We start from the raw sequence: 13,638 nt of genomic DNA on the forward strand, positions 1-13,638 counted from the left end.
GTTGCTGTATGTTTATCAGAGACTAGTGTTGTATCTCCCACCAAGGAAATCACCAAAATGCCTGTACTGCTTATTTACAACTGACACATTTCATTTAGTGAAAAAGGCAAAATGAGGCATTAGTAGCTATAGACACCACTCACGGCTGTTTTAACAGAATTCAGTGAAAATAAAATATGATGTTGAAGTAGAAAAGCACTAAATCTCTTCCTCAGTGACTATAGAGATAAGGTCACATTCTTGCAGGTAAAAACTCATATACATAAAATTAAAATAAATAAATCCTTCTCAAGATCAAAAATTAAAAAAAAAAAAACCAAAAAACCAAAAACCCAAAAAACAAACAAACAAAAACAAAAACAAAAAAACCTAAAAACAAAAACAAAACAAAACAACCCAATCCTGGAAATAGCAGAAATAAACATTCATCTAACAAGGGCTAATGTTGGCAGAACAATTTAAAATAACAGGTATCCTATGAACTATTCCCATAGTAATAAGCTAGTAGCCTACATTTCAGTGTAGTCTTATTATTTTTCTTTTGCAAACATGACTGGTATTTTCCACATTTTAGAGAGGAAAGCAAACGTAACAACCAAACAGATTTTGAATAGTTGTTATGCCTCTGACTAAGGTTTCTAGCCTTAAAGAAGATATAGGTAGGAATTTTATAACTAATTCCACTTGGAATATTAATAAAAACAAATTCACTAAAAATCGTTAATTCCTTCAGAATTTTTGCTTTAATCACATTCATACTGAACCTGCAAAGGTTCAGTAAACGTTATATTTTGGTGTCATCAGTTTCCTTGACAAAACTCATTTATCATCTCCAGTGCTTCCAGAACAAAAGTAATACACATAGGGCATATATGTCATACTCAATGGTTAATAATAAGTGTTAACTCCTTATGAGCTGGACTCAGCTAGGAGATGGCCTTCTCAGGCATGCGAGTGGAAGAATATCTTGATTAGATTAACTGATATGAGAAAAACCACATTAACTGTGGATGGGACTGTTCTCTCAGCTGGTGTCCCAAATGCATGAAATGAAGGAAGTGAGATGTGCAATAGCCCCTTCTGATAGAGGTTCTTTGTTGAGGATATAATGTGGCCAGCTGCACAAGCTCCCAGTAGGCTTACCTCTCCACCATAATGGACTATGACCTAAAAATGTAACCCCAATGTGGCAAACTAGCCACTGAGCAAAATGTCCTTATTTCCGCCACAGACAGAATTCTGCCTAAAAACGGGCAAGTGTGGATGCAGGCAGAATTGAGAGCCAAACTCTGCCAAGACAGGGCAAGCAAGTCCTCAATAGTTCCTGCCTCACCTCACAAATATATCTGTCAGATATATTGGGCCAGAAGGCTGAAGAAGATGCTTCAACATTATAGAGAGTTTTGAGTGACTACTCAGGTAGCAAACTGTCTCTGTCTTCTTCTCATTTGGAAAGCTACTAACCTGCACTCCTGGCATACTCAGGTAATAAAGTTTATTCCTTTTCAAGTCTCTGACGGAGTTGAAGACTAGGTATCTTAGTTTTAGAATGAAGCTTAGTTGTTTAGGAGTTAAGATGTTTTTAGGTCTGGATAGATGTTTTAAGTTGATAATGACATGATGTGATGGAGATTAATTTACATTCAGAATTTTAGACGCACCAAGATAGGAAAGATGTCTTCTTCAAGGCTGTTAAGTACAAATAGCCAAACCACTAAGCATGTAACATTTATATAATTCCTAATCTTGTCATGGTTCTTCTTGCTAGAGGTAGTTTATTGTATATGTATGTATATATACATATATATATGTGTGTGTGTGTAATAATATAGATGTATATGTAAAAAATAAATGTTTAACTAATTAAAAAATTTAACCTCATATAAACCATTCCTCCCTGAAGGTGCTTTTGTCAGGGCATTTTATCACAGAAAAAGGAAAAGAAACCATAACAACCTATACCCTAAATAGGCTTTCTCTTTGATCCAAACTTAAAAGAACTAAGTCTAGAGTAAAAACTCTAACTGAGACAGACCAAATAATGGTTTCTGAAATTTAACTAGTAGAGGAAAAATAAAGTCTGTGCCACCATGACACTCTAACAAAAACATTTTCTTGGGCACTTGATGAGGAGAGATGGTAGAAGGGATTGTCCAAGAACTAAGTGTCTCTAGTCTTTTACCAGAAAGACTCTATCTCTCTTCCTTTATTTTTCTTTGTTATGTGTGTCCACTACCACTCAGTCTTAGGAAGTCCTGTAGAGAGACTTCTGAAAAGGATGGGAAGATTTTTTAAAAAGATATACTAAATATTTACTTGTGGAAATGATATCAATTTTTGTAAATATGTCAAGAAAAAAAAAAGGCCGATGCCAGTAAATACATGTGAATATGGCAACTTGATTTTGCAAATAATTTAAAAGTTCTTTTTAACATAAACATCTTTTAATCAACTGTTGCACACACATTGAAGACTGCAATTACCCAAACTAATAGTCATGTTTTAAGAGATGAAGATCATTGCTTATTCTGAGGCCTGAAGATGGATCAATGATTTAGAGATGACTTATTGCTATTTCTAAGGAACAAGATTCATTTTCCAGCAGCTATGTGGCAGCTAAAAACCATTTTGTAGCTAACTCTGCTCCCAGGTGATCTATCTGATACCTCTTCTGGTCTATGCTGGCACTGCACATGCATGGTGCACAGACATACATCCTGGCAGAACACCATACATATAACAATACTTGTTAAAAATAAAAAAAATATCTGTGGCTTACTCTGAATGTCAATGCTATATTCCTAAATTTCATCAGAAGACTCTCCATGCCTGTCCAAGTAGAAATACCATACAATTTAAGATTACCCCACCCCCATTTACCAATCAGAAGAAAAACATAACTGGCTAGATTGACAGCCTTGTGTCATGCAATACTGATGAGAGCAGGAAAGTTTTGATTCCACTGTGTTCGTGTTTTATAACTTCGTGCAGGGGTGACTACTGTCCATACACAGCATTTCACACCATTAACTACTCAGCAGAAAACTGGAAATGGAATCAGACTTTGAGATTCACTTACTCTTTTGCTCTCTTCTTTCTTTTTGCTGTTAGAATCTTGAAAGTGGGAATCTTCTTCATCTCAGCTGCTCCTGAAAGGATTTTCAGATTGTGAAGAGCTGCACCTACACGTTTACATGTGAATATTTATCTCAAATACAAATCGGTGTTTTAAGCCAAATTCAAGCTTTGTTAAGGTAAACAAACACAGAACCATCGACAAACTGTAGATTAATTTTGGTACACTTGATATTTATTGAATGCTCTCAAGGTATCAAAAATATACATAGTCTCTTTTTGAAAAGTGTTCAATTAGCATTTATTCCTTTGTCTCTGGGCTAACATCTTGGCTTTGTTGTTTCTACAAATGCTGCCATTTTGGTAAGCATGTACTTGAAGGGCTAAGAGGCCCTAATTGGATAAATGAAAAGCACGGTGTTTAGTTTCAAAACTGAAGTGTCAACTCAAGTACCTGTTTCCTTTACTGATCACTAATGGGAGAAACAGACAATTTAAAAATGTATATGTAAAACCAAGAAATATTAAAAAACTATACCTGACTTTGTTCCTTGCCTTAGATCACTTGGGGTTACTTAATTAACTACTGAATGTATTGATTCCAGGGATTGACAGGGATTGACAGGTTATGTGTGGGGTTTCATAATAAGAGTGCATAACTGAATAGATGATGGTTGGATGGATGGATGGATGGATGGATACAGAGAAAACCCACAGACTTTCTGTTCCAAGGTTACATCATCTCTGGAAGAGCATGATCCTTCAAGGATGACTAAATAAACCAAATCATAAGAAACCAAACCACAGGGGATTTGTTTCTGGTCAGTTCACAAATCAGTTTAGAAAGGAGGGTTTGGACTACTTCATGGGAACCACAAAGATCACCTGAAGGATTTGTAATCCCCAAAGAAAGCATTGCGTGCATGTTCACAATGAATTATAACCACAGGGCACAATGACATCACTGAGAGGACCAGAATACCATCCTTCAGAAGATCAGCGATATATCCCTGTGGTAGGATGTGTGCCATTCCTAAGTGAAAAGTGGGCATGTTTAAACACACACACACACACACACACACACACACAGAGAGAGAGAGAGAGAGAGAGAGAGAGAGAGAGAGAGAGAGAGAGAGAGAGAGAGGTGTCTAGCTTAAAATACTACTACGACTGCTATTGCAGCAGCTGCTACTACTACTATACTACAAAAACAACTACTACTACTGTTACTACTACTACTGGGTAGCTTGAAAAGGACAAAGTAAAAAGAGATAAAAATCAGTGTATTTAATTTCAGCCTAACAGAATGTTTCGCAAATTTTGAGATTGTAAGTGTGTCATAGAGATTGATCAATTTAATTAAGTGGTACACACAATAAATCCACTTAGCTAGTTGCAGGCCACTGGCATTCTGAGAGAGATATTTCAGAGTTGTAAGAGAACAGATGCTGTGGTAAAAAGAAAGATGAAGAGTTAATATGACAAAGTCAAGAACACTGTGGATGATGAACAAGAGGAGTTGTAGTTTGCTATGAGATAACTCACTTGACAGGTAAGAGGGACAGGGCGCTGCGTGAGTTTAACAATACAAATAATTGTAACAGACTAACTTGTGAGTAGCTTCTAACAAGAAGCCACATTTTCTTTCATCAAAGAGACCTGAGGTCATCTCTTAGAGCAGTGGTTCTCAACCTATGCATTGTGACCCCTTTAGGGGTCAAATGACCTTTTCACAGGGGTTATATGTCAGATATCCTGCATATCTGACTGATATTTACATTGCAACTTATAAAAGCGTATTATAGTTATGAAGTAACAATGAAAATAACTTTATAGTTGGGGGTTACCACAACATGAGAAACTGTACTAAAAGGTTGCAGCATTAAGGAGGTTGAGAACCATGGCCTTAGAGAAAGAGGCAGCAACAAGCAATTAAGAGCTTATTGTCAGGGTCAGCAATGAGCAAAGCAAAGTGAGGAATTGTAGGTATAAAGTTATTGTGAAATTCGAATGATGATTTCTGCATCCCCCATATCTGGTTGCGAGCTTTGATCTGAGATTCTCCTGTATTAATGTTGTATAAACTCTGCTATCCAATTGTACTCTTGTATGCAATAAAGCAACTTACAGCCAATCACTGAGCAAGGGAGAGAATAGGGCTGGACTTCCTGCTAGCCAGGGGAGGAGGAGTTAGAAGAGGATGTAGGGGATTCAGCCAAGGGCAGAGGTGAGGGAGAGATGAAGATTCAGCTGGAGAAAAGAAAGAACTGAAAAGCAAGTAACTTGAGGATTTCGGTAAAGATGAAGTTAGGATGACTTAGAAGGTTAAAAACAGACTTAAACTGCTCAAGATTGTGCTGTATAGCATTATAAATAGACATAAAATAGTCTCAACTATTTGTATGATAGCCAGGTTAAAAAATAAACTAAGACAAACAAACACAGTTATATAAAAATAACCTACAACAAGAGATGGACAGACAGGAGCTTCAATCTCCATTAAAATGGTAGGCAACACATGATCATTAGCCTGTTTGGACCAGGTGACATGCATAGATTGTGTAACCTCCATTGGCTTGGCCTATGACAATTAACAAATCAATATCAACAAACATTTTCCCAGTTTTTGTTCAGTGCCAAAGGCCCAATAAAAGTGGAGTTTGACTACGTTTCTCTTGGAAACCATCTTTCTTCTCTCTTCTCAGTTTTCTTTAATTCTCCTTAATAAAACTTGTTACTTCAGAAACCATTTAAAACGTGTTTATTTGACTAGAAGAACATAGAAAACCAAGCAACGATAAGAAAACATACCAATTATGTTTGAGTTATAAATTCCAGAATTTCCTCATTTTCTTATAAAATATTCTGGTGCAAATTAGTTGAAAACCCAGTATGTGCTTTGCCATCTGAATTGAAATGTTATTTCCTATTATAGAAGGGCAATCAGGGCCAGTTTTTAAGTTGCTATGCTGTTCGATTTTGAGTATCTACTCCATACACTATGCCATTGGATTCTGAAGAGGGAACAGGAGAAATCATGTGCTGGCAATTATATTTCACTGACTGTGAGGTGGCAAGGAAGAAAATAAATGAAACCTAATAAGAACAAAGAGTAAAGCATTAAGATTACTTTGCAGAAATATGGACAAGCATATCCATACCTCTAAATAGAGGTCAAAGGGCTGAACAGTGGTAAATTCATTTGTATTATCCAATCAAAATGACAAAAGGAAGAGCTCTAAGTGTCAAACCTTACTGAGTGAGGAAGTGAGAGTGTGAGGAAGTCAGTTTGGGTGATTTCAGTCAGTTATGTTCAGGTAAATACCTAGTGCTCTTAACATGGTCAGATCTAACAGTGATGGTCAATGTGCCACTGTCATCAAAAGTGAATTTCCAGTCTCCGAAGCAGGATACACTTCATTTGCTGCAAAATGTGCAGGGAGCCAGTTGCCATTGGCCTGCCCACTGCTTAGAGGTAAAAAAACACAAGAGCCAAAAACAGTAGCAAGCTATCAATTGAGGCTGAACAAAGCTGAGATTCTCTTTGCTAATTACGTACACATTTTATTCTACCAGCAGTTGCTAAGGTAAACTACCAGTAAGTACACATGAAACACTAATCCTAGAATATGATCTTTGATCTGATGTTAAAAAGAGGATTTTTTTCCAATTGGTAAACAATGTGGAAAGAGAATTAATCAGATTTCTTTTTTGTCACAGACAAAATAACTTTAAGAGTATTTATGAAGCCGGGCGTGGTGGTGCACGCCTTTAATCCCAGCACTCGGGAGGCAGAGGCGGGCGGATCGCTGTGAGTTCAAGGCCAGCCTGGTCTACAAAGTGAGTCCAGGACAGCCAAGGCTAACACAGAGAGACTCTGTCTCGAAAAAACAACAAAACAAAACAAAACAAAAAGAGTATTTATGAAAGGTATGATAGTTGATATGCGAAGGGAATCGGGATGGATTGTCACGTCAGCAAGACCTGGGAATACTAGTGTTCCAGATGACACACCTTAGAAAAAAGTGCGTTTCTGTTTGGCTTCATTTTAAGTGCATGAATCATTCTATGGAATTGCTAAACTAAATGCCTTTCTACAAAGAAAATTTTTCTAACACAGTCACAAGTCTACATATCTGTACTGTCATTTCCCCTTTCTCAATGAATGCCACCTACTAGAAAATTTCTCTACTTAGTGAAAATATCTATTCTCTTACATTGGAAATTCTGAGGAAACAACTCCTGCACATAAAAAAAAAATATTTCATTCTAATGTCTGAGAGACATAGAGACAGAAAGAGAAAGTGAGGAGAGGGTGAGGGGGGGGGAGCGAGGGGCAGAGAGAGAGAGGGGAAGAGAGATCTTTCCAACTGGAGATCTGAGCAGCACTGATCTAATAGCAAAAAGCCATTTGTAATCATAAATTAAATGATACTGACACTAAAATAAAAGCATCATTACAATAGACAAGGAACAAAGCAAAAGAGATTAGTATGAAAAATTAGAGCTTAAAGGGTTGAGAACCAGATTGAGAATGTTTACACCCTTCACAAGTCTCTAGGTCCTACAGACTAACAAAGTTCCTTTATAAACTATAACTGTATGTCAACACTTTGGATTTGGTTCATAATTTCAGTTATTAGAAACTAAATCTAATAGAGAATGTTATATGAAATGTATTACAGTTCTGTAGCATGAGAAGAAAAAGTTGTACACATTTCCACAGGTAAGGTCAGGAGAATATGCAACAATGAACCCAAACCATTGCTACATCAAATTCTTAGAGCGTGAGCTTGTGGTCATCAGATTGTTTTCTTTGTGCTTCTTTGGAGACAAGGTACCCTTCTCTAGACCAGGCTGAATTTCAATTTATAGCAATTCTCTTGCCTTCTCAAATGCTAAAAGTATAGGGATGAATCATCATACCCAACTCACAGAATTGTTTTGCTGGGAAATGTATATTGTATGGTAGTAATAAAGAAACTGAAATTAAAGCTTTTTATCATAGCTGTTGCCATATTTCTTAATTAAACATATGTTAGTGAAGGTCTTTTTGGCACTTTCATTAGGCTATTTACATAATCAAACATATGTTGGTTTTTAGCCATCTCAATTAACAAGCACTAAGATATACATTTTTAAACGGATGATCATAATTTCTAGGCACGTGGCAGACACAGTGTATTCTTCAAAACAAAGTGCAATTTGTGTTTTAATACAATCTGAGGGTAACCATCTCCTCAACTAGCCTTTTTATTTTTTAAAATAGAATTGAAATCAGGTCCTTCTACAAATATTCATTGACTTATTTGATCTATCTCAATGTATCCAGCAGCTTAATGTTTTAGGAACACAAGTCTTAGGTCAGTGCCTATGCCTATCTGACTCCTTTAAGTCCAGGTTGGAATGCATCTGTGCCACACCCTCCAGCTCATTAGCATTCCATTTTTTCATCATTAAAAAAAAAAAGAATTTGTTGGGGGATAGTCTGCTGTATTTTGATGTTAATTACTGTTTGTTGTCTCTGTGGTTAATAAAAGTTATCTCACCTGGGCAGGGCAGGAAATAGGTGGGGTTTGGAGAAAGAGAAATTCTGGGGAGAAGAAGAAAGATCTGAGGAGTAGGAGGCCGCCGTGGGTTAGATGGAGGAGAAGCACATGGCAGGTGTGGATGGAGAGTCTGGCCCAGATGAACAACGTTAGCAAGTGTTTGGGATTACGAATGGGAGGTAGCTTGATAAAAGTTATTGGAAGCAGATGGCATAAGTTTGGGGCCCCATCATTGGAGATAGTTAGAGGATTAATATCTTCCCTGTCCCAGGTTAACTAAGGCTATTTTAAAATATAACAAATGTCTGTGTCTTGATTGATCGCTAGCCGGGCATACAGATAATACGGTTAATACAGATAATTTAAAAATAAGTGGCACCCAAAGTGGGGACATGTATCCACACTCTTAAAAATCATATTTTGTCATAGTCTGAAAAAGGTTAATAGCTCCCAAAGAGCGTCTATGAGCCAGAGCAAAGATGGCTACATACCCATGGCCAGTTGGAGATGCAGAACTAGAAGGCTGTCAGTCTTCTAAACTGACCTAGGGAATGGAGTTAACTGCATAAAATAATAATAAAATAAAAACTGCCATGGTCCCTTTCCAAGGCACCATGGCAGAAAGTTCCTAGATCTTTTTTGGCTTTGTTTTGGTGTTTATGAATTTGTATGCAATGGACTTAGCTGTAGTCACACCTCCCCTTACCCTCTTGAAAAAGGTTCATGGAGAAAGGCAGAGAGCTGAAAAAATGTGAGACTAAGTTACTAGCAACCAAAAAGGAAGAAAGAACTAAACTTTTTTCTATAGAGTTTAAAGTGGCTGGGATTCAAAGCTCTTTAGCTAAAAGGTGTTTGTCAGGGCTTTCTGGTAAAGGCCAACCAGAAAGAGATAACAGTAACTAAATTCCATGAAATAGTGGACAGGATTTCACTAGCTAAAGCCTAAATTGGCACAAATGACCCAATGCTTAAAGATTTTAACTAAATTGAGATAAAATCGTTAAACAGGGTGGTAATGACACCAACCCTTAATCCCAACACAGTGGAGACAAAAGCCAGGCAGAACTCCTGAGTTCCAACCTGGCCTCCACAGTCTTTGAACCCCTATTGATAAGATAAATTACTTGCAAGAGACTACTTAGGATTTAAAGTGACATTTTTTGATATATTCCTTTTTCTTATAATAAATTATATGTGTTTACTGATCTAAAAGATAGATACACATCAATCTAAGGTTTATGTAAAAAACAATACTCATTTTCCACTACACAAAAAAATACTATAGTAAGAACCATTGTTTGTCAGTATCTAAAATTTTTACAATAAAGTTTGATGACATAAATAGAATGTTTGAATTCAAAATATTAGAACTCATATATATGTGTGTGTGTATATATACTCAAAGTAATATATACCTTATATATTATAATATGCTATATTATATAGTATAATATAAATCATATATTTCTATATTATAAAATATAGCATATTTCATAGCATGTAACATAATATAGACACATACATATCACATATATATACTTTGAATTCAGAAGTGACAAGTCTCCTTCTCTCAGTACTGAGTGTTAGCTTATTGTTCAGCATTATTTCACTGCCAGCCTCTTGTGGGCATCCAACTCTCATGAAGGAAATAGCCATTTATTTCCTGGTCTGGGATATTCCTTTTTCAGTTATAGACTGGAGCTGGTCCACAAACCTTCTAGCCATTACTATGAGTTACCTTCTCCATGATGGTCTCACTGACTACAATGAGTTATATTGCCCCTTACTTGTCTTTTAAAAAAGTGACCTTATTTTCATTTATCCTTCAATCATATTTGCTTCTTGTTAACACATTCATATTTACTTATTTTTGTTGTTTGAATATAGTTTTATCATTAAAATATGGAGTCCATGAAAGTAAATGTTTTTATCCTGGAAGCATAAAAAATGTTTAATAAATATTGTTGAAGGAATGGGCTGCCACTACCACAAAACAGCATCTTCTATGTACTCACTTACTGTCCAGCTCTGCTAAATAATTACCTACTCAAAATGCTTTATTGGTTACTTATATGGCTCAGTGGGTAAAATGCTACCTATGCAGCAGCAGGTCCTGTGTTTGAATTCTAAGCACCCACATAAACAAAAGTCAGAAGCAGTGTCACCTTGCTTGGGGACAAGACAAGTAGTGTTCTTCAAGCTCACTGACCATCTAGTCTAGCTTAACAAGGGAGATCCACAGTCAGTGAGAGACCCTTTTGACAAAAGATACAGTTTAAGGTGACTGAGAAGATAACTAATGTCAACCCCTGGCCTCCAAAGGCATACTTGTGTGTGCACATGTGCACGCACGCACGCGCGCACGCACACACACACACATACACACACACACACATGCCCCAGTGGCATAGTCAAATGATGGAATATTGATCAACCAATAAAATGACACACATTTATACTTTGAGTAAATATTCACCCAATATGTAAAGGAGCCTTCACAGAAAGCATTGATAAACAGAATAGAAAAAAAAAAAAACAACAAAAACAGAGAGAACACAGGATAGAAATACTAACAGACTATATCTTATCTATTACACTCTAAAATTTATGCTGCAGATTTAATTTTTGTTTACCCAATATTTTCCATTTATATCCAAAATGATCATATTCAAATAGGTCAGGTCTGGTTATTTCATTGTATTTACTTGGATTTATATTAGTATTATTTTGTTATTATTTTATGGCCCTTTCTTCTGGTTTTGGCTGTAAACTGTCAGAACACACGACAGTGGGACTACAGCTTCCTGCCAATATTATATACTTAAATGTGCTGATTCTGTAGACAGCATCTGGAGACATGGGAATGGAGCACTGCGATTTCAAAGTCAACCAGGTCTTTACAACAACATCACATAGCAAGAGATAAGTACTTAGTTAAGTAATTAGGGATATAAAGACATATTGTTAGGGGAATCTTGAACAGTTCTATTCAAAAAGTAAAGAAGCAATTGTCTTTCAGAAAGAATGGGCAGAAAGGAAAACAACTGCTCTATCCTTGGACACAATTTGCAAATATATTATGTATTCATTGCTCTTACTAATATAAAAAGCCTAGAGAGCTATTATATCAACTTTTATTAATAGTTGCACAATTTATTACAGTAGAACTGTAATGTCAAGTATTTTGTTTACTTTATTATAAGACTGTAATGTACCTTAAGCTAAATTTGTATATGATGACACAATGGAAAACTTTGGACATGTTTTTTTTATGATAGCCAACATAAAAATGAGAACAGTATTATTTTTGTGAGCAGTCTCACTCTCGAAGTTGGTTAAAAATTTAAATCCAAGAGATTGTCATGAAAATATTAAACATGTCCATTTTCTTTTTTTAAATTTTATTATTATTATTTTTATTTATTAATTTATTCTTGTTACATCTCAATGGTTATCCCATCCCTTGTATTCTCCCATTCTTCCCTCCTTCCCATTTTCCCCTTATTCCCCTCCCCTATGACTGTTCCTGAGGGGGATTATCTCCCTCTGTATATGCTCATAGGGTATCAAGTCTCTTCTTGGTACCTGCTGTCCTTCCTCTGAGTGCCACTAGGTCTCCCCCTCCAGGGGACATGGTCAAATGTGAGGCACCAGAGTACGTGAGAAAGTTATATCCCACTTTCCACTCAACTGTGAAGAATGTCCTGACCATTGGCTAGATCGGGGTAGGGGTTTAAAGTTTACTGCCTGTATTGTCCTTGGCTGGTGCCTTAGTTTGAGTGGGACCCCTGGGCCCAAATCTGCCTATCGTAATGTTCTACTTGTAGGTTTCTAGGACTATCTGGATCCTCCTACTTTGCTATTCTCCCATGCTTCTCTCATCTAGAGTCCCATTAGGATGTCCTCCCCTTTGTCCCAGTTTCCTGGTAGGTGAAGGCTTTCGTGGAAGAATGGATAAAGAAACTGTGGTACATATACACTATGGAATACTACTCAGCTATTAAAAACAAAGACTTCCTGAAATTTGTGGATAAATGGATTGAGCTAGAAATGATCATAATGAGTGAGTTAACCCAGAAACAGAAAGACTCAAATGGTATATACTCACTTATATCTGCATACTAGTCCAAGGGGCATGTCCCACGAAAACATGTCCATTTTCATTCACAAATATTTTTACCATTAACTGACTGCCTTCTATTCCTAGGCTGAGTACTTCAGAAAGCTGATGACTCATACTTAGGATGTCTATGTCACAGTGTAAACTTGATTACATTAGAATTACAAAGGTATTCTGAGTTGTTTTCTTTTTTGCTAAAAATACACACCATGGCATGTATTTTTCTCAAAAAGATAACAAACCATTTCCAGAGGCAAAACTTTTATTTTCCTATGAGAGATTTGTGAAGTTAGATCTTCAAGTAGCCAAAACACGTAATTTGTGTAAAGAAATGTTAACTGTCTTAAATGTTTTTGGTATAAAGCCACACCAGCCATTATCTTCTTTATTTCAGAGAACCAGTGTTCCGACAAGTACATTGAAACCCAAAGGAAATAGCTCATGTAAAAAGTATCTTAGAAAAACTTTGGGGCTCCCCTGAACATCATTCAGGGGTACAGTTTTCTGACAAGCAAATGGAGAGGCAAGGTAGGTGATACAGTGGTGAGGAGAGCTATGGCTGGAAAGCGGCACACCAGCGTGCAAAGGAGAATCTGGATAAAGGCCACAGTGAAGCTGTTACTCACTTGACAACAACTGTGACAATTTAAAATATGTAAAGCCTTATTTACGTATGTATAAATTATATATGCAAAGATTATCATATCAAGCAATGGATCAAATGCCAAGAATTTAGTCATTCAAACCCTTATGTTTGTCATTTTTGTAGATGCATTTAAAAGGCTTTAATTTTTTTTAACAAAGCAGTGCAATTTAATAGGCTAATTGTAAATAAATGTAGCTCATCTACTTTTAATAGGATGATATCCACACATTTAGTTTTATTTGATACAA

General features: G+C 36.4%; 1 protein-coding gene across 10 annotated transcripts in view; it reads right to left on the reverse strand.

Annotated features, from left to right (window-relative positions):
• The window catches only part of LOC311609153 (uncharacterized protein), a 495,868-nt gene that overhangs the window by 244,980 nt on the left and 237,250 nt on the right, over positions 1-13,638 (reverse strand). For all 10 annotated transcript variants that reach the window (XR_014783287.1, XM_084801967.1, XM_084801969.1 and 7 more), the window contains one exon: positions 3,080-3,149. Coding sequence is in view for 7 of the 10 variants with exons in the window: in XM_084801967.1 (XP_084658093.1) it covers positions 3,080-3,138 (59 nt within the window). In the remaining 3 variants the exon portion in view is untranslated. The remainder of the gene's footprint in view (positions 1-3,079; positions 3,150-13,638) is intronic.

The sequence above is a fragment of the Acomys minous genome (assembly GCF_964271855.1).
Source record: "Acomys minous genome assembly, chromosome: 11".
Taxonomy (NCBI): Eukaryota; Metazoa; Chordata; class Mammalia; order Rodentia; family Muridae; genus Acomys; species Acomys minous.